Raw genomic sequence first — 22,696 nt, forward strand, 5'->3', positions numbered from 1 at the left:
GACATGGATGCCCTGACACCTCAGGTAGGCCGCGACCATTACAAGGCACTTGGTAAAGACTCTAGATACGGATGCTAGGCCGAAGGGCAGTACCCGGTACTGGAAGTGCCGGGGGCTGACTAGGAATCGAAGGAGTTTGCGGTGAGACGAAGTGATCGAAATATGTATGTACGCGTCCTGAAGATCCAGAGAGCAAAGCCAATCTCCACTTTGCAGAAGAGTAAGTAGAGAGCCCAAGGTTACCATCCTGAACTTTTCCTTCTGTAGATACTTGTTTAAGGCACGCAGGTCCAGGATTGGACAAATGCCTCCTGACTTTTTTGGAATGAGGAAATACCGGGATTAGAACCCCTGTCCCTGCTGGGAAAGGGGCACCGGTTCTATCGCCCGGGATCTCAGGAGGGTTGAAACCTCCTCCTCCAGAAGAGAGGAGTGGTCGGATGATCCCCACGTCAGCCAAGGTGGGGAGTCTGCTGGTACAGACAGGAAATTGAGGTGGTAGCCTTGAATCAGTACAGCAAGTACCCACTGATCTGAAGTGATAGTGTGCCATATGTTGGTGAAGTGGCATAACTGACCGCTGACAGGTACGGACGGTAGAGGAGGTTAGCTTATGCTCTCCAGCGAGGAGTCAAAATTCAGCAGCTGGGCCCGGTGGAGGAGCTGGCTAAGTTTTCTGAGGCCTGGATTGTCTGGCCTGACCTTTCTGGTAAGGTCTGGAGGGCGACCTCGAGTAGCAGGAGGATAATATCTCTGTGGCTTGAAGGAAGGCCGCTTAGAGTCTCTTCGGAATGTCCTTTTGGAGGTGGACAGAAAATCAGAAGGCACAGACGAAAGCTGGCATAGCTTCTCGTGGTGGTCTTTGAGCTATGCTACAGTCTCCTGGATTCTGTCCCCGAAGAGATTATCTCCATCGCAGGCAGGTCAGCCAACCGGTCCTGTACTTCTGGTCTTAAGTCAGAGGACTCAGCCAGGCCCATCTTCGTGCACTAATCCCTGCTGCGGACACCCTAGAAGCAGTGTCAAAAATGTCATAGGCAGCACGGATCTCATGCTTGCCAGCATCTAGACTCTTCTAAGCCAGGGTATTGAGTTGATCCTGAAGCTGGTCGGGTAAAGACTCAGAAAATTCCTGGATTTTTTTAAATAGGTACCTGTTATACTGGGTCATGTATAACTGGTAGGAAGTAATGCGAGAAATAAGCATTGAGCCATGGAAAACATGACGGCCAAATGCATCCAGGGACCTCTGTTCTTTCCCTGGAGGTATGGAAGAATGAGGCTTAGAACGTCGTACCTTTTTCTGGGCTGACTCTACAACTACAGAATGGTGATCCAGCTGTGGTTTTTGGAAACTAGGGGCTGTCTGTACCAGGTAGGTGGCATCTGGTTTTCGATTCACCAGTGGTACAGATCCTGGATGCTCCCAATTCCTCTTCAGCAAGTCCAGGAGGACTTCATGAACAGGTATGGACATGATCTCCTTGGGTGCATCTACGAATTGGAGCACTTCCAGCATCTTGTCTGGAGTCCTCTTCCGTCTGAAGTTGGAATGGTATGGCTTCAGACATTTCCTTTATAAAATTAATAAAGGACAGGTCCTCTGGAGGAGAACGTCTTCTCTCCTCAGGGGGAGATGGCTCTGAAGATAGATCATCAGAATCCTGGGAAGAATCATCGGTCCAAGGATCGTAAGGCTGATCACCTACTCCCATAGGATCTCCGGAGGGAAGTAATGGTGCTATTCCTGAAGGATCAGGTCTAGGCACCGATGGCATCGATGGAAGCACCGATTGATGATGCAGTAACGATGGTATTGGCGACATCGATGGGTGAGTCGGTGTGCAAGATCCCAGACGGCTCGGGCATTGGTTTATTTTTTATTTTTTTATTTAAAGTTTTTATATACCGGCATTCATGATACAATCACATCATGCTGGTTTTCATAGAACAAGGGGGTGCAAAAAACATTAGCAACTGGAACCTGTGCGAGGGAAAAAAATGCAGTTACAAAGAACAAGGGCGATCATACTGGGAGAAGAGAGAAAGAAAGACTAAAGGAGTTTAACATTATATGGAATTATTTACAAAGAACCGAAATGGCTGTATTATATGTAATTATTTACAAAGAATCGGAATGGCTGTATTATAAATGTTGTGGGGGGGGGGGGGGGGGGGGGTGGTGGTGGTGGTGGTGAAGGTTAGGATGAGTCCGGAAATGCTTGTTTGAATAGCCAAGTCTTAAGTCTTTTTCGGAAGGTTGGGAGGCAGGGCTCCTGTCGGAGGTCAGATGGAATGGAGTTTCAGAGTGATGGTCCCGCTGTTGAGAATGCCCGATCTCAGAGTTATATGCCGCGTGGTTTTTGCATGTGGTACTTGGAGGGAACCTCTGTATGCTTCTCTGGTTGGTCTAGAAGAGTTATGTTGCTTTAAAGGGAATTGTAGGTCTAAAGGAGCATGGTGATGGATGGCTTTATATATGGTAGTGATGGACTTGAAGATGATTCTGAAATGGATTGGTAGCCAGTGTAGGTTTTTTAGGATTGGTGATATTTGGTCTATTCTCCTAGAGTTGGTAAGAATTCTTGCTGCTGCATTTTGGACCATCTGTAGCGGTTTGGTGTAAGAAGATGGGAGACCTAGTAAGACAGAGTTGCAGTAGTCTAACTTAGAGAAGATAATTGCCTGTAGAATCGTTCTGAAATCTTGAGAGTGGAAAAGAGGTTTTATCCTTTTCAGCACTTGGAGTTTATAGAAACCGTCCTTAGTTGTGCGGTTGACAAATGATTTCAGGTTCATCCGGTTATCAATTATCACTCCTAAGTCGCTCGCTTGGGTGAAGAGAGGATTAGCAGAAGGAGTAGTAGTGGTGACATCATTTTCTGGTGAGATTAGAAGGAGTTCGGTTTTGGAGGTGTTTAATATAAGGTTTAGGCTGGCAAGGAGGTTGTTGATTTCTTGGAGGCAGGTTTCCCAATGATCAAGAGTTTTGGAGAAGGATTTTTTGAAGGGGATCACAATCTGGACGTCATCAGCATATATGAAATGTTTCAGTTTAAGTTGGTTAGGAGCTGGCATAGGTGGAGAAGGTAAATGTTAAAGAGCGTGGGGGATAGGGAGGATCCCTGAGGGACTCCGACAGGAGAGTCGTGGTGGGGTGATTCTTTGTTGTGAATTTTAACTTTGTAGCCTCTATTGCTAAGAAAAGTTTTGAACCATGCGAGGGCCAAACCTGATATTCCAATGGCTGATAGCTGGTTTATGAGGATGGAAGCACAGGTTCTGGCCTCTGTGCTTCCTCATCGTCCGATGTCAAAGGAATCGAGGTGGAAGGCATTGGACATAGCAGTATCCTCTGTTCTACCAGTGGAAAGGCACAGACCAACGCATCCAGCCTGCCGAGCAGCGGTGCGACTGCCGAGGGAATCGGGTCTGCGACTGGGGCTGGCATCAGTGCCTGTGTCAATGGAGGCAGGAAGTCCTGCATCCGATCCAATTCCTCACAGAAGCCTAGGGCGTGGAACCCCAGCTCCGGAGTAGGAGGCAGCACTGGCGTAGCCAGAAAGTCCACCGGTGAAAGTGGAGTCATGGCTCCCAGCACCAATGAAGGTAGGGAATGCCTCTGTGACCCAGTCGCAGAGGAGGATGGGGCTTTCTCTGGATGGGATTTCTTTGTTGGTGGCTCTGTTGACGCTGATGCCAAGGGCTTGCCTGGATCAGCGGACTGAGCCTTCCAATGACGGTGGCGACGCTTTTCACAATGTTCTCCTCGGTCCTTCTCCAGAGCCGAAGAGGAAGAAGTCTATGCCTTTGGAGTAGTTGGCGCCGGGTGGACCGCATCGGTGTCTTGCTGCTGGCGAGAGGTCAATGGCACCGGCTCAGACGATGTCGAAGCGCTCGATGGAGTCGGTGGCTTTGCCTGAAAAAGAAACTCCATCTTCTCTGAGCGGGCCTTGCGGCTCTTCGGTGTCATTTGGGCACATTTGGTGCAAGTTAAGACGTCGTGGTTTGACCCCAAACACAACACACAAACTCTATGCGGGTCTGTGATGGACATTGCCTGAGGACAATGGGGGCACAGACGAAAACCCGATGCCATGGCTTCGACAAAAATTTAGCCATGGTGCGGTCGATGGCATATCCAGCATAACTCTCTGCTTCAACGGCAGGGGAGAAGAAAAACTGATACTTCACGCATATCCAGCATAGCTCTCTGCTTCAACGGCAGGGGAGAAGAAAAACTGATACTTCACGCATATCCAGCATAGCTCTCTGCTTCAACAGCAGGGGAGAAGAAAAAAGGATTCGCACTCACAAAGCGGGGAGTAGCTGGCTTGTTACGGCGGTTACTACCCCAAACCAAATAAGCCTGATACTTCACTTTCAATGCATATCCTGCTTCAACGGCAGGGGAGAAGAAAAACTGATACTTCACGCATATCCAGCATAGCTCTCTGCTTCAACGGCAGGGGAGAAGAAAAACTGATACTTCACGCATATCCAGCATAGCTCTCTGCTTCAACGGCAGGGGAGAAGAAAAACTGATACTACAAGCATATCCAGCATAGCTCCCTGCTTCAACGGCAGGGGAGAAGAAAAACAACCAATAAGGGCTGAATAACACAGTCTGGGTAAAACAAATAAGCATGGGTGTAGCTTGCTTATTGCGGCGGTTACTTCCCCTACTACCCATAACTAATCAAGCTTGATATTTCACTTGGTTGCAGCTCCATCACTGCTCTCTACATTAATGGTGGGGGTGGAAGGGAAATAGAACCAAAGAGCTAAGAGAAACAGATAAGTATGAGAAAAAAATGTGAAGCTTGCTGGGCAGACTGGATGGGCCGTTTGGTCTTCTTCTGCCGTCATTTCTATGTTTCTATGGCCAGTAGGCCTCGAAGGGAAAACTCGACGGGAATCTACCGCAAATGAGGGTAAAGCCTTACCTTACGACCGCGGACTACAGAATCGATAGGGGTAGAATTTTTTTGAAATTTTGGAAATAAGTTCCGCGAGGAAAATTCCTGTCAGGAATCTCTAGAGAGCTCCTTAACCCGTGTGGCTACTGCTGCGCGGAAAAAAAAAGAGACTGAAGGGGGACCCCTGCTGGATGCAGGGTTGGTGCCATGCTGGGCATGCCCGGTAGGTGCCAGTCAAAGTTCTAGAAACTTTGACACAAGTGTTCCGTGATTGGGCTCCATCCTGATGATGTCATCCATATGTGAGGACTATCATCCTGTTTGTCCTGTGAGAATAAATTTTAAATAGCAATTTTAACCATTTTTATTACAAAAACATTTGTATTTGAAAATCACTTACACCGAATTACTTATATTAAGAACTCATTCCTATACATTTGTTGAATGAATGTTGTGACACTCTGCCGCTTGATGCTATGAGGGCAGTGATATGAAATAACTAAAATTGCAGTCCCGGAACAGAGATGTGTTTAAACCCATTGAATGAACGCTGCGGACATCTTGTTGGCCGATGTGCAGTGGGTAGAAAACAAAATTGCTTACCTTGTAATAGGTGTTATCCAAGGACAGCAGGATGTAGTCCTCACATATGGGCGACATCATCAGATGGAGCCCTGATACGGAAAACTTCTTTCAAAAGTTTCTAGAAACTTTTGGCTGGCACACTGAGCATGCCCAGTATGCCATGATATTCTCAGCCACAGGGGTCTCCCTTCAGCCTCGTTTGTAGCAGTAAGAGTGAGCGAAAAATAAAATAAGAAAACGTGTTGGACCCAACTCTGCGGGGTCGCAGGCGGGTTCTGGGTGTTATCCCAGGACTACATATCCTGCTGTCCTGGGATAACACCTATTACAAGGTAAGCGATTTTGCTTTATCCCAGGACAAGCAGGATGATAGTCCTCACATATGGGTGATTAGCAAGCTACAGGCTGAGTCACTCTTGTATTGGACCAACAGCATACAACCTGTGCAACAAGCACAACAACTGGTGTACTGCTTGAAAAAATGAGGCAGCCTGCAATCACAGCAGGATAGATGTAGAAGGAGTTGGAATTATACTGGAAATAAGTTAAGACAGATTGTCCAAAGGCTGAATCTTGTTGTCCTTCCTTGTCCAAACAGTAATGTGCTGCAAAGGTGTGATTTTGAGTTATGAGAGTGGGCGCTGTGCCCAGGCGAATTAGTTCTCTGATCGAGAGGTCGAGGAGCATGGGAAACCATAGTTGTCGAGGCCAGTATGGGGCTATGAGGATCATTGTCCCTCTGTCCTGTTGTAGCTTCACGAGAGTTTTGGATATGAGCGGAATCGCAGGATACGCATATAGAAGTCCTGTGTTCCAGTGGCGAGCAAAGGTGTCCCTGGAGAACGTTTGTCGACGGACGTGGAGGGAGCAGAACCTTTCCACTTTGTGATTCAGTTTGGATGCAAATAGGTCTATGGTTGGGCGACCCCAGCGTTGAAAGATTTTGCTCACTACACGTGGATCCAGAGACCATTCGTGAGGATGGAAATATCAACTGAGATAGTCTACTAGGATGTTTTGTATGCCTGCCAGATAAGTGGCTCGGAGATGCATGAAGTGCTCTAGAGCCCGAGCCCAAGCCCAGATCTGCACTGCTTCCTGGCAGAGCAGATAAGAGCCTGTGCCTCTGTTTGTTTATGTACCACACTGCTACTGTGTTGCCGACTGTATCAGCACAGTCTTGTTTGAGAGGCAGTCTTTGAAAGCATAAAGGGCATATCGTATCGCTCGAAGTTCTAAGAAGTTTGACACTTCATTTCGAGCGTAGTCCACGTCCCTTGAGTTTGAAGGTTGTTGACGTGAGCTCCTCATCCCAAGTTGGAAGCATCCGTGGTCAAAACAACTTGCGGAGTTGATTGCTGGAAAGGGAGGCCAGTCTTTAAGGCTGTTTGATTTGTCTACCAGTGGAGCAATAGGCGTAATTGGTGGGTGATTTGAACTGTGTACGACAGTGGTTGGAAAGCTTGAAGCCATTGAGATTTCAAAGTCCATTGAGTTCTTCGCATGGCTAACTTCACCATAGGGGGTAACATGCATTGTCGAGGCCATGTGTCCTAGCAGCACTAGAAGCTGATGGGCAGGGGCAAACTGGCATTGGGTTATAGAGTTCGCCAAGCGTGCTAGATTGTTGGCACAGTCGTTTGGAAGAAAAGCCTTCGCCACTGTGGTGTCGAGGTATGCTCCGATGAATGTGAGGAGTTGAGACTGCTCGATGTGGGATTTTTGATAGTTGATTAGAAATCCCAGGGAGTGTAATAGTATTATTGTGCTTTTCAAAAGCTCCCTGCCTGGATGGACTTCTGATTAGCCAATCGTCTAGGTATGGAAAAACATGAATGCTGTTTTTTCTTAGTTGTGCAGCAGCCACTGCTAGACATTTTGTGAATACTAGAGGAGCAGAGGCAAGTCCGAATGGTAGTACTCTATATTGGTAATGATGCTTTCCCACAACAAATCGTAGGTACTTGCAATGTTGTGTGGAAATTGGTGTGTGTGCATAAGCGTCTTGAAGATCTAGAGAACAGAGCCAATCTCCCCGTTGAAGCAATGGAAGGATGGTTCCCAGAGATACCATCCGAAATGTTTCTTTTTGAAGAAATTTGTTGAGATTGCGGAAGTCTAAGATAGGGCCAAGGCCGCCTGTTTTCTTTGGCATTAGGAAATAGTGGGAATAGAACCCCCTTGCCTTGTTGAGACCGGGGAACTGGTTCAATAGCCCTGGTAGTCAGCAAAGTTGAGAGTTCTACTTGAAGTTGAGATGTGATGACAGTGTTTGTCCAAAGTGGGATGGGTGGCGAATGCGGGGGCATTGTTTTGAATTTCAGACGGTATCCCTGATTCAGTATGGTTAATACCCATTGGTCTTTTGTGATGAGACTCCATTGATGTTTGAAATGATGGAGTTGACCTCCGACAGGTAAGAGGCATGGGATTTATGGAGAGGCTTCAGTTCTCTTGATATATTTCAAAAACCAGCTGCTGGCCCAGTTTGTGGTGGTGGCTGGGTTTTCGTCTCTTTTGGTTGGCGTGCATGTCCTCTTTGTGGTGGACGATAGACATGTGCTGAAGAAGCAGGCGGGTAATATCGTCTAGGCCTATAAAAGGGTCTCTTGGTTTTCCTTCTGGTCGTTTTTCTTATTGAGGATGGCTGATCCGATGGTAGTCTAGAGAGTTGACGAAGTGTCTCATGGTGATCTTTTAATTGGGAGACACTGTCCTGAATTTTTTCTCCGAAGAGATTCTCTCTAGTACATGGGAGATCTGCCAGTCTCTCTTGGACTTCTTGTCTGAGGTCCGAGGCCTTGAGCCAAGCCCACCTCCTTGCGTTAATCCCAGATGCTGATAGGCGGGCAGATGTCTCAAATGAGTCATAAGCTGCCCGTACCTCATGTTTGCCGGATTCAAGCCCTTTTGCAATTAGAGTATTCAATGCCAGTTGTTGCTGAGGGAGATCCTTGGCATTATCTTGAACTTGCTTCCACAAACAAACATACTAAATTGCTCTTTAGAACAAGGTATCGTCCCAAATATTCTGAAACAAGCTATAGTTAAGCCCATACTTTAAAAAACCCAATCTTGATCCCTCTAGCCTTTCCAATTTCAGACCCATTTCTAATCTTCCTTTTCTTTCCAAGATCTTAGAAAGACTAGTTAATACACGTTTATCTGATTATCTTGACCAACATAAAATCCTCTCACCTTCACAATTCGGTTTTCGAAAACACTTAAGCACTGAAACTTTGCTCCTTTCTCTAACAGATACACTCATCAAAGGAACCGACAGCGGTAATTCTTATCTTTTGGCCATGCTAGACATTTCTGCAGCTTTTGACACCGTTAATCATAACATTCTAACTAACATCCTCATCAGCATTGGAATCTTGGGAACTGCACTATCCTGAATACAATCCTATCTACAAAACAGACACTACACCGTCACCATAGATAGCCATGAATCCGACCCCATCAGCCTTGACTGAGGAGTCCCCAAGGCTCCTCCCTATCTTGAACATTATTTAACATCTTCATGCTCCCCCTAGCTAAACTCCTCACTAACCTGGGAATTAAACACTTCATCTACACAGATTATGTTCAAATTCTTATTCCCTTTACAGACTCTCCAAAAAGCCCTTCAAGCCTGGGATTCTTGCCTCACTTCCATCAACCAACTCCTTACTGACATGCACCTTGCTCTTAATCCCCAAAAAACCGAACTCCTTATTATCTCCTCTAGTCACCCCCCACTTTCAAACCCTCTTTCCTCTTCTTCCACTACCTTTCCCACACACACTCGAAACCTGGGGATCACTATTGACAATCAACTAACTCTAAAACCTTTTATTAAATCCATCCTTAAGGACTGCTATTTCAAACTACATACGCTTAAAAAACACTCAGACCTCTGCTTCATTCCTCTGACTTTCGCACTGTTATCCAGTCTATTATCTTCTCCAAAATAGACTACTGTAATGCACTGCTCCTCTGCCTCCCCTCTACCAATATCAAACCCCTACAACTATTACAGAATGCCTCAGCATGCATCCTTGCTAATTCCAAAAAGAGATCACATCACACTAATTCTAAAAGATCTACACTGGCTACCAATCAACTCGAGAATCCTATACAAGACTCTATCCCTCATTCACAAATCTATTGTAAATGAAAACACGCACTGGCTTAATCCCCCTCCTTCTACCCCACACCTCCACAAGACCAACCCGTTCCCCCTCCATCAAGGAATGCTTCGCCTCCCCTCCATCAAATCCACCAAACTCTCTTCCACCACGAAAAGAGCTTTCTCCCTGGCTGGCCCTACTCTCTGGAACTCCATTCCTCCCGACCTACGTACTGAAACCTCCACCCCAAAATTTAAAAAAAACTAAACTAAAAACCTGGCTGTTTCTACGGGCCTACTCCTAAAACAGTATACTAACCTATTTCTCTACTCTTATTCTTAACTCTTATTCCCCTAAGCTCCAGTTCCACTCACCAAAACAATTCCTCAATTGCTACTCCACTTCCCCTTTCACTCTCTTTCCTCTTAGATCTGATCGTTTAATCTAATGATGTATAACTGCTTTTCCTAGATTCATAGTCCCCTCCTCCCTTTATTACTATTCAGGTAACTACTCTAATATGTTAACCTATCTACATATTTGAGTGTCGCTTCATATACTATGTATATTATAAATAGCATGTAAATTTACTCCTACTTTCCATTTATTTATTATTTTTTCTTTCTACTTATTAATTCCTTAACTGAATTTTCTATTATCTTTAATGTTATAATATTGTTACAGTTTTTATGTTCTATGTAAAGGATATGCCCCTCCTCTGGCACCTTATTCTGTTTTATGTAAACCAGTATGATGTGCAAACTGTTATCGGTATATAAAAATGTTAAAATAAATACGTTTCTTTGGTACTACGTTATATAAAGCTGGTATGCCACAATGCGAGATACCAGCATGGATCCCTGAAAAACCTCTCTCCCTAAGGTATCTAAGAACTTCTGTTCTTTTCCTGGTGGGGCAGAAGAGTGTGGTTTTTGTTTCCTGGCCTTTTTCTGAGCCGATTCGACGACCACAGAGTGGTGTGGCAATTGCGGTTTTTGGAAACCCGGGGTATGTTGTACCAGGTATGTTGTGTCTGTTCTTCTGTTTACAGCCGGTACAGAGCAAGGATGTTCCCATAACCGATGCTGAAGTTCCAGCAGGACTTTATGAATGGGTATTGCCATTACCTCCTTTGGTGTGTCAATAAATTGCAGGACTTCTAGAGCCTTGTGTCCTCCTCAGTAAGCAATTCGAAAGGAATTGTATCCGCCATTTCCTTTATAAAATTTGTAAATTACAAATCTTTGGGAGGGGACTTCCTCCTCTCTTCTGGTGGAGAAGGTTCTGACTAATTCCTCTGAATCAGTGTCAGTGTCTACATCCTTCCAAGGACCGTATTGAGGATGGTAAGGGGATTCAGAATCATCAGGTTTTTATTTTTGCAGATGTTTCATTTTAGAAGCAGATTTTGATAGCTGAGATGGAATCTGCTTTGGTAGCATAGAAGGCAATAAAGGCATCGATGGAGAATTGATGGGTCTCGATGGCATCAAAGGGTCTTTTAATGGCATCGATGATATTGTCGATGTTCGAAGATGTTGAAGGCCCGAGGACCCGGGACGGAATCTGAGTCTCTGTCATCATTCTCCGATAAGCTTGGGATTGGAATCGAAGGAACCATCAGTGAATGTTTCGGCATCGATGGTGTCGATAGCCGCACCGGAGGAGTCGGCATCGTCAATGCCGGTGGAGGAAAAACAATCAATGCGTCGATTCTATTCAAAAAAGGTTGAAAGATCGACGGATCCGATGTCGATACCGATGCTGGCATGGAAGGAGGCTGAAATTTTCGAAATGCCTCTACGATGGCCTGCTGGACCATGGAAGTCACTTCTTCCCTGGAGACTGGGACTGGGTCCACTGTCACAGGAGAAGGTAAGACTGGCGCTACTGGCACTTCCACGACTGAACGTGGTGGCACAGTCTCTAACACCGATCCCGGTGGAGAGCACCTCGGTTCCTCGGGTACAGGAGGACGTGTTGGTTCTAGTACCCGGACTCGCTTAGGCATCGGCTCAATGTCCTTCGATGCCGATGCGGGTGCCGCTCCCTCCGATGGATCGGCAACAGAACAGTGTCGATGGCGTCTTTTTTCTTGAAGTTCTTTAGATGTCGAAGACGATGCTATGGAGGATCCTGATGGGGTCGGTGATGGACGGTCATCCGTCCTCTTTTTACCCTGATGTTTTTCAACAGAGGGTGATACTTTCCTTGGAGACGACATTGACGATGGAATGAGTTTCTTAAACAGCTCCTCCATTTTGCCAACCGGGCACGCCTGCCCTTCGGTGTCATCTGGACGCAAGTTGTACAAGCCCGGACATTGTGGCCTGATCCCAGACACAAAACACAAACATTGTGTGGGTCGGTAATTGACATAGTTCGGTTACAATCTGGGCGCTTTTTGAATCCAGAGGCCATGTTAGAAAATTAGGCAGAATAACGGTCGATGACCTGCAGGTACTGAGTGAAGGTGACAGGAATTGACCGAAAAATGATTCAAAATATTACTCACCGATTACTGTCGAAGAGAGACCCGATGAAAAATTTTTGTGACTGAAAAGTTATCTTTTCCGTGAGGAAAAATCTCACAGAACTCCTATTACCCTATGCTTACAGCAAAGCGGAAAAAAAAGAGACTGAAGGGAGACCCCTGTGGCTGAGAATATCATGGCATGCTGGGCATGCTCAGTGGGCTCAGTGTGCCAGCCAAATGTTTCTAGAAACTTTTGACAGAAGTTTTCCGTATCAGGGCTTCATCTGATGATGTCACCCATATGTGAGGACTATCATCCTGCTTGTCCTGGGATAAAGACAGTATAACTAGCAGAATTGGCTCTGAAAGTAGAACAGAAATGAGGTGGTCTCCAGTGAATGTGGTCTCAGATTTCCTACATTTGTCTGGCCCCCTGATGCAGGCAATTTTTGCTGAAGCACTGCAGTGTTGGGGTACATAACACCAGGACACATAAGAATTCTAGTGCTGCCATAGAGAAGAGCAGCTTTTAGATAAGACATCTCCGTTAAACAAATTACCACAGCAATGTTCGAGGTTAAGAGAAAGGGACATAGAATGGCTTAGGTTCCCATCATTGGTTCTGCTGTAAATTGCACTAAGAGGTGGAATACACTGAATAAAATTTGTAAAAACTGGATGTATCAAAGGAAGTATTCCATCAGAGAATTTGTGAACACTTAATACATTTCATATCTTTTAGGGGACAATTGCAATTGTCCATTGTAAATATTTTTTAAAATTGTGTTAAGAGGAAGATAATATTCTGTAACATTTGTACCTTAATTGCACATTGATGGAGAACTTTCTTGCGACTGCCTATTTAAATCGTGCCCGATATAGGTTTGTAGGGTTACGATTGGTTTTATGAGAATATCATTTGACGTTACTGTTTTAGTACAATCTTGTATAATCTACTAAGACACTGTGAAAAAGTTAATTTTGGGCTATCCGGTTTGTTTTGATTTAGTATATTCCTCTTAGGATTTTGTCCTAGGTGTTGGTTTTTGGTATTTAAAGTTATTAGGTTGACAATATAGGAAACTGTAAGTCATTCTTTTATTCAGACAACAAAGTGGGCAGTGCAAGCTTCCTCACAATGTTCCTGTAACATACCTCAATGTGATATTGAAGTGACCACATGTATAAATGTGAGGGGGGGGGGGGGGGATGAGAACATACACCAGTTTCTATGCTTATTCAAATTAGCTTCTGCTGAGCCTAGTAGCTAGTCCAAGTTTTGAGGAAAGAAGCAGTCCACTGGGCAATGAACAAAGACTACCAAATTGATTCTCTGTATCAAGTGGCCTGAAGATGACAACTTTTTAGATTATAGGACAAATTTTTTTTCAAACACTATTTTTTATTAACTAAATTTGCTTTATTTGGTTCCTCCTACTTAGTATTGCTATGATACTATTAGGATGGATTACAAAAAGCAGGATTTTTTTTTTTCAATGCGCCCTTCAGCGTGGCATACCTTTAAGTCAGCCCCAGGCTAGAGTAAAATTTGCCATGCTGCAATGGGTGCATTAGCTGCACGACAAAATTTACATGTGATGAGTGCTATTAGTTACACGGTGATTTGGACGCGTAACTAATAGCTAATCCCTGTATTGCATCAGGGGTTATGGATATGCATCCAAAAAGCATGTCAAATTGCGTGTTAAACCGTGCGCTAGCCGCTGCATATGGTACTGCATTGGCCCATACATGCTTGTAGAAGTTCCCCCACTTCCTTGTCTACTTTCGTTTGGGGAGCATTTCCTTCACCTTATTCCACCCATGTCATATTCTTACCTTTTAAGCTGACAGGTGAGCTATTATTGGATGCACCTCTGCTGTTTGGCCTGGACACTGAAAAGAAATCATTTATAAGAATAACTTCATCAAGATAAGAAATACAACTACATGTTTCCAAGTGTATGATTTATGTTTCATGGGTAAGACAAAATATTGCACAGAAAAAGATAACTAAGACTGCCCTGTTTTTTTTTTACTCGTTTTTCTTCTCCTGTTCTTTTGGGCACCCTGCTCCGTTAGAACTGGCCCTAACTGAGATCATAAACCTACAGGCAGTAGTTTTCTGCCCCATGTTTAACCCTTATGATTTGACCTTGTCTTTGCAGTGATCATCTTTGGCTAGATGCCAGAGACTGCAGCTCTTTAACGAAACTGTTATATGTACTCCCTGGACACAGTCAAGAGATTGAGCAATATATTTTATATTTGTACAAAATCTAAAGATGGGCTTCTCTTTTGCTAGCTGACCCTCAAACTCAGAGCTGCACTCTCACCTTGAACACAACACACCAAGGGCTGGGGAACTCTGTTAAATGCAAGAGGCTTTAATTTTTATTTTCTCTAAGTAGTTTCCCCCTGTTTCTTTGGGCTTGCAGCTGAATTGGAACTAATACAATCCTGGCACCATAAGTCTTCATTCAAAAACTGAACTGGAAACCCCGAGAAATTGAGAAATATTAAATGAAGAATTTAAAACAAAGAAATTAAGGGAAAAAAACTGTATGAGCAACACGTTCAATCACTGGTTAAGGAGAGCAAACATGTTCTTTTGCATGAGCATAAGAAAAAAGCAGAGGTCTTTGTGTAGCGAAGCTGCATGGGAACCCCATGCATGCTCTGAAAAATCTCAATTTTTCTGAACTCAGAGAGCTTTTCTGGCTTAGTGGCATCGGATGATGTCACCCACTTGTGTAGTTTATTACTGTCCACCTTAGATGTGAAGGATCACGTTTTCCCCAGACACTATTAGAACTCTGGCACAGCTTTCAAGTTTTTTCAAAATTTTCATTGTGTAGAGACACAGTATGAGGGATATTTAGTAACACTGAGCAAAATGGAGCAAAAGTCTGAAAAAAAAGAAAAAGGACTCAAAATGTATACTGTGTACTTACCATGCTGTCTGGGGCTGGTTAAGTCTATGTCGAGTGACTGCTCACAAAGGTTGTTGTTGGAATTGTGACCTAAAAGAAATGAAAATTCAATGTTACAATTACTAGGAAATAAGGGCAACCAAAACTTCTAGCCTGAAGAGGGTAAAGTCCCATCATGACTTCCTATAGCTGTCCTTATATGGAACATGCACTGGGTTAGCAGTAACTCCGGGGATGGAGACCAAATGACATGTCTTGACTTTTGCAGGTAAGTTTAATTTTTAAAGATGCATTTTAACCTAATCATTCCAAAACTCAATTAGGTTGAAATGCTTCATTGCAGAAGGCCAGTATTGACATTTTTGCAATCTGAGTTATGGTATATATGGAGACTATTTGTTCCTTTCCTAGTAGCATTCCAGCTGAACCTATCAGGGAGGTGAATGTTTCTGTATCAGCCTTCTGATATGTCTGATGAGAGTATGCTGTTCCTATCTGATCAAAAGTACAGAAACAAATGTTTCATAATGTGGCAAATCTGGTAGCACTGCAATTTATGGATGAATGTGAAGCCTACTTCCCTCACTGACACTCCTTGTGACTTTGGGCAAGTCACTATTTCCCCTTTGCCTCAGGTAGGGATTTACAGTACCTGAATTTGAATAATATGGTAAACCACCTTGAGCATAATTTTGAAAAGTGGCAAAAAAATCCCAAAATAATTACAATGTCCCCCAAAGTTAAGAGTCTGTATACTAAGCATTGACATCTCTCTTATGCCAATATCTCTGCTTCATGTTTGATATTACAGAGGATGGGGGTACTGTACCAGAACAAAGCTTGACAGTTCACAGAAGAGTGGATTGCTTACCTTTGGATCTGCTCTGGTGCCGAGGGTTAGGGGTAGAAGTGGACATGGTTATGTGAATGGCTGAGGTAGATTGGGCTCTGGTACCCAGCTCTGAGCGCCAGGGCTTTCCAGCTCTGTGCTCTAGAGTCTCGACATTCTCATTGCTGCCCTCATGATACGAAATTCTCTTCTGCTTTTGAATGAAGTCATTTGTGGCTGAGAGAGAACAAAAGGCTTGAATAAAACCAGAAGACCAAAGAGATGAAATTGAAGCTTTACCATTCATTTTAAAAATAAAGAGTCAGAGACAAGGCAGACACAAGGAACTGCACAGAGGAAGCAATTTGTGCAAGCAGTGCAACACAAGGACTCGCACTTTAGAAAAGTAAAGACGTTCATAGTGCCCTACCAGGATTTGCTGCCTACTTCTTTGTTACCGTTTACTATTCTTCTTTCATTTGGGAAATAAGATTGGTTTGGTCTCCACTGGCATTCATCCTTAGCTAACTGGCAAGGATGGCAGGTGATCCTAACCAGGAAACAGGCTTGACCCCTCTAAACTATACCAAAGATTTTCCAACCAAACCCAAAAGCAGAGCACACAAGCTAGTTGCTTCTACACTAGTATAACACTATCAATTTCAACCTGAAGGAGAAATATTACTTTCCCTCATCTCTACACCAGCTTAAATTTTATTTGTCTGAACAAAAACATTTAAATCTACTAGATAAGGGAGCCCTGACCGACGTGCTGCAAATACGCAGTAGAGAGCAGCTCTACCGCGCATGCGCGGGCGAGCACGTCGGTCAGAGTGGCGCATGCCTGAAAAAAAATGGCGCAGGGAGAAGCAGTAGCGGCGGTGAGGAGTAGTGGTGGCTGCGGCAGCGGCACGCGCGAGGGATGGACCACTCCCCCGGAGATCTTCCGTCTGCGCCATCCGAGGGAAAGTGTTGTGTATGAGCTGAAAGGGGAGGGGATTGAGAGAGGGGGACTGAGGGGAGTGGGGGAAGGTGAGAGGGAGGGAGACTAGAGGAGGGAGGTGAGAGGGAGTGGGAGGGAGAATAGAGGTGGGAGGGAGAATGGGGAGGGGAGGTGGAAGAATGAGTGGGAAGGAAATGGACCAAAAAAAATTTTTAAATGTAGCCCGTTGTTACGGGCTTAACGGCTAGTTGCTTATATTTTCTCCATGAAGAATACTGACCTTGCTAGTAGCATTACTTTGAAAGCCTTGTGCCCTTGAATAAGGACATCCTAAATGGAAGCAATAAGAAAAGATCCCCAAAGCACTGCTGAACTACAGAGCATCACAATTATTCTGAAGCTGCACTGGAGCTAACACAACCATTTAAAAATTCACTAATGGCTTTTTACTCTTACTACAAAAAAAAAAAAAAAAAAAGCAGTTGTCCTCCTCACTTCTAATTTGAATTCTGATGTGATTAGGAGACACTCCTGCCTTAAGTCTAATATTAGGCAACAAAACTCTACCTCCACATATATGCAATTGCATTTATTGCTTTCTTGGTTTATAATTATGAGACAATTTCAACTGGTTTCATGCTGACATTAATTAGAACTTATTTCTGGAGGATCTTTGCACTATATAATGTTTGCAAATAATCCATATTACAGAATTTCTCTGAGAAAAATATGAAGCAGCAGAATTATACAGTTTAGGGGAAAAATAACCCTCTGAATATTAGGTTGTTGTAAGGATTTCAGCACAAGGTGCCTGCATACAACTTCAGCCAAAATCACTTACAAAGAGTTCAGAAAAATCCTGAATGGGATAAAAGTTCCAAGAGTTGTACCAGACAGAGAACACAGATAGCATAGCAGAAAGGAAAGGCAGTTAATCTGAGTACGAAGGGTAAAGCATGCAGCTCAGTTTCTGAAGGCACTTCTCCAGATAAAAATGCAGCTTTTTCCTCTATGTACATGAACTATGCTCAAAGGCAGGCAAACATAATAGACATTTTGGGGTTTAGTTGCAAAATGCACTTGGTTAGCAAGGATTTAAGGGATTTTTAAAATTTATTTTAATTTAAGGGCTTGAAATAAAGAGAACAAAAGTTGATAAACATTCCACATTTTGACTTGGCATAGCTTGGATTTGCAAAACATAACTGAAGCACATAGCAACTCAACTTACTTAAAGTTCTGTATCACAGCCAATGACATTGTGTGCAGAAAATGTCAGTGAGCATGAATGCATGTGTGTATGATGGAAGATTCCTATAAACAATGGTGAGGAAAAGGCCAGGTCAGTAATAATCCATCAGATTCTATTTGAAAAGTTTTGTCCATGTTTGCTGGTCTGCACCTGCACTGTTTTTCTGATATGCTGAACAGGTACAGATGTGCTTGGAGTCAATTAAAACTTATGGAGAACATCTGCTTTTTTTCTGTGCATGCTTCAGAAATGTTACTTGGATGGATGAGAAAGAGCAAAGGTGGTTTTAGAAATCTCCAGTTTCCGAAAGAGAGAGAGATTCATTAGGAGAGGATGGGGTTTCGGAAGACGACCAGAACCGCAGGCGTTTAGAAAGAGATGGCTGACGTGATGGAGACTTTTCCTTTTCCTGGCTTTTGCTTCTCAGAAATGGAAACTTTTTGCATGGAGTTGCTAATTTTTTTCACCCAGGTATCCCAAAAAAGGAAAGAAGAGGAAAAAATGGAAAAGTAAATCAACACAAGATATATGCATAAAATTAAAACAAAACAAAACATATCGAGTATCTAAAAGGAAAATTCCTCAAGAAATATAACTACTGATGGCAGTACAAGGGCTGCAAGCTTAGATGAATTTTCAAAGGCGTTATGTGCACAAACGTAACATACTATTGTAGCAATTTTCAAGAGTATTTACATGCATAAAGGGCACTAAATCCTATGGACAATTCAATGGCTTATATTGTAGCAATTTCCAAAAGTCCATTTACATGAGTAAATGTTTTTGAAAATCAGGCCATATATGTGGGTAAATGTGCTTTTGAAAATTGATTCTTTTGCAAATGTAGCTCCTTTGAAAATTCACTCCATAAGGCTGAATTACCAAAAGGTTTAACATGTGAAAATGAGCTGTTAAGAATATAAGAAATTGCCATACTGGTCAGACCAAGGGTCTATCAAGCCCAGCTATCTGTTTTCAACAGTGGCCAATCCAGGTTACAAGTACATGGCAAGTACTCAAACATTAAACACATACCATGCTACTAATGCCACCAAAAGCAGTGCCTATTCCCTAAGTCAACTTGATTAATAGCAGTTTATGGACTTCTTCAGGAATTTATTCAAACCCATTTTAAACCCAGCTACACTAACTACCCTTTCCACATCTCCAGCAACGAATTCCAGAGCTTATTTGTATGCTGGGTGAAAAATAATTTTCTCCAATTTGTTTTAAATGTGCTGCTTGCTAACTTCATGGAATGATCCTTAGTTCTTCTATTATCTGAAAGAGTAAATAACTAATTCACATTTACCTGTTCTAGACCTCTCGATCTTATAGACTTCTATCATATCTCCCCTCAGCCATCTCTTCTCTAAGCTGAATAGCCCTAACCTCTTTAGCCTTTCCCTCATAAGGGAGCCTTTCCATCCCCTTTATCATATTGGTTGCTCTTCTCTGTACCTTCCTCCAATCAACTATATCTTTTTTGAGATGTTTGAAAAACACAAATATCAGAATAAATAAACCAAACGTGTCGCAAGCCAGGCAGTGTGCCCTGCAGTGCATGGGCCACCCAGTCTTTTCATTCATTCATTCACCAAGGGCTCGTGATTTCCAAAGCAAATTTTTTTTTAAAAGTATTTTCAGAGCAAATAATGTATGTGTAGATAAACATTCAATCAAAATTGATATATAGCCTTAATCAAAAATGATATACAGCCTAAAATGCCATAATTTTGCAGAGATGCTTCCTCAGTAGCCTTTTCATCACATGAGACTGGGTCCATGGAAGAAGATAGTCTACCTATTTCAAAATTATAAAATGTCATCGTTAAGTGGCTCTTGAGGAAGCATCTCTGCAAAACTACAGGCTAGAAATGAAAAATAGAGTAACCTATGTTAACTTTAGGTGTAACACTTCTGCATGGGAGGTAAGCTGCTCGGAGCAGTAGTTACTACCCTATCAGAAGGCATGGGGTAACCTGCATGGAATGGAAGTCATTACCACCTTTAACAGAAGGCAGTGGGCTAACTTGCATAAACGGCAGTTATTACCAAAAGCAACTTGAAGGGCAGACTGGATAGACCATTTGGTTTTTATCTGCTATTATTTACTATCGAGCCGATACAGTACAGTGCGCTCCGATGGAGCACACTGTTAACCCGCCATTGGACGCGCGTTTTCTCTTACCCCTTATTCAGTAAGGGGCCGAAAACGTGCGTCCAACCCGCTGAATCTAATAGCGCCCTCAACATGCAAATGCATGTTGAGGGCCCTATTAGGTATTCCCGCGCGATTCAGAAAACAAAATGAGCAGCCAAGCCGCACATTTTGCTTTTAGAAATTAGCGCCTACCCAAAGGTAGGCGCTAATTTCTTCGGGCACCAGGAAAGTGCACAGAAAAGCAGCAAAAACTGCTTTTCTGTGCACCCTCCAACTTAATATCATCGTGATATTAAGTTGGAGGTCCTGAAGGGTAAAAAAACCCCACAAAAAACCCCCCCAAAAAAGTAAAAAAATAAATAAATTGAAGTTGGCCCACGGCTGTGGGTCGAAAACTGGATGCTCAATTTTGCCGGCGTCCGGTTTCCGAGCCCGTGGCTGTCAGCGAGCTCGAGAACAGATGCCGGCAAAATTGAGCGTCGGCTGTCAAACCCGCTGAGAGCCGCCGCTCCGGGCCAAAAGGAGGCGCTAGGGACGCACTAGTGTCCCCAGTGCCTCCTTTTGCCTGTTTCTACCGCCGGGCCTCATTTAAATACAGAATCGCCCGCTCTCCCGTGGACTTTACTGAATCGGCCCGTATGTTACTATAACCTAACAATAAGTCTCTCAATCACTTAGACTTGCATCTGTCATTACTATCACCCAGTCCGGGAACTCTAAAGGCACACCCGTTAGCTAGATTCTAAGCTGTGAGCTATCACCTCCTCAAACTGGCTCTGGCTTCAGAAGTTAACTTCAACCTTATCTTGAAATCCTGGGACTGAGCACTCCAACTGGATAAGAAAGATCTTTGAAATTAACACAATTAACACAATTAACGTCAATCATAACATTCTTCTCAACACTCTCATCAGCATTGGAATCTCCGGCACTGGATTAAGTCATACCTCCAAAACCGTAGTTACACAGTCTTCACTGACAACATTCAATCCTCACCTGTAAAGCTAGACTGTGGTGTCCCCCAAGGATCCTCCCTTTCCTCCACCCTATTTAACATTTATATGCTCCCTCTCACCAACCTTCTTTCCAACCTTGGTGTGACACACTTCATCTATGCAGATGATGTGCAAATCCTCATCCCTTTCACAAATTCCATTCTCACCGCACTCCAAAACTGGGACACCATTCTGGCCTCCATTAACCAGCTCCTCACTGACATGCACTTTATCCCTCAACCCCCAAAAAACTGAACTCCTTCTCATCTCCTCCAAACACTCATCAACACCCATACCCTCTACCTTCTCCTCTACCACTTTCCCATCCAATACACGAAACCTGGGTGTTATACTTGATAACCAACTCAACTTCAAACCTTACATCAAATCTATCCTCAGTAGCTGCTATTTCAAACTTCAAACCCTTAAAAAACTCAAACCCCTTCTATATTTCTCTGATTTCCGTACTGTACTCCAATCTATTATTTTTTCAAAAATTGATTACTGCAACTCTATCCTCCTTGGCCTTCCTGCCACCTACATCAAACCTCTACAACTCCTTCAGAACGCCACCGCACGCATCCTCACAAATGCCAATAAGAAAGACCACATCACTCCCACTCTCATTGATCTCCACTGGCTTCCCATTCAATCACGCATCATATACAAAACTCTTACCCTCATTCACAAAAGCATCACCAACAAACATTGCAACTGGATAAACCCACCGCTCCTACCTCGCACCTCCACAAGACCAACCCGTTCCTCCCTACGTGGAACTCTAGTTTCCCCCTCTATAAAATCTACTAGACTTATCTCCACAACCAACAGAGCCCTTTCTCTCGCCGGCCCCACCCTCTGGAACGCCATGCCTCTAGACCTACGCACTGAAACCTCCACACCCATTTTCAAAAAGAAACTCAAAACCTGGCTCTTCCTCCAAGCCTACCCCCCTTCATCCTCGCCTACTGACCCTCCCCCTCTTTGACCCACCTCCGACGTTTACCCTCACTAGCCCCTTTTCCCGTTTTCTTTCCCCCAAACAAGAACCAGCAATACCTACGAATGCATCATGGAACTCTGTATATAACCTTCTCTTGTTTATTATTGTTTTTTACTCTCTCCCCGCTCCCAACCTATGTTACTCCCAGTTGAATCCCTCCTATTAATTTATCTAGCCTTCGCTTTGTTACTGCATCTTATTGTTCTCTGTTCTTTGTAAAGGCAATGCCCATATATATACTTTGGTTAGTAAGTTACATGTAAACCGACACGATGTGCAAATGGTTGTCGGTATATAAACTGTTTAAATAAATAAATAAATAAATAACAGATATGAGCTGTCACCCATGGAACCAGATATCTAGAGTTGCTGCCATGGATTTGAGCACTTACAAATAATCCCATAATCTGGGAGACCTTTTCAATAGCCTCACAAGCTTGGGCCTCCAGTCTGTTTCAAGAATACTTTGTCCTTATGAGTGT

The 22,696-nt window shown here is 43.6% G+C and overlaps 1 protein-coding gene across 4 annotated transcripts in view; it reads right to left on the reverse strand.

The window, feature by feature from the left end:
* The window catches only part of CCDC88C (coiled-coil domain containing 88C), a 569,522-nt gene that overhangs the window by 19,200 nt on the left and 527,626 nt on the right, over positions 1-22,696 (reverse strand). For 3 of the 4 annotated variants that reach the window (XM_029597798.1, XM_029597797.1, XM_029597799.1), the window contains exons 26-28: positions 15,900-16,094; positions 15,050-15,118; positions 13,935-13,991 (exon numbers count right to left, since the gene is read on the reverse strand). In XM_029597798.1, the coding sequence (XP_029453658.1) occupies positions 13,935-13,991; positions 15,050-15,118; positions 15,900-16,094 (321 nt within the window). Of the gene's footprint in view, positions 1-13,934; positions 13,992-15,049; positions 15,119-15,899; positions 16,095-18,031; positions 18,506-22,696 lie in introns of those variants that run through there. The other variant, XR_003856192.1, reaches the window with a different exon arrangement.

This window comes from Rhinatrema bivittatum, chromosome 4 (genome assembly GCF_901001135.1).
Source record: "Rhinatrema bivittatum chromosome 4, aRhiBiv1.1, whole genome shotgun sequence".
NCBI lineage: Eukaryota > Metazoa > Chordata > Amphibia > Gymnophiona > Rhinatrematidae > Rhinatrema > Rhinatrema bivittatum.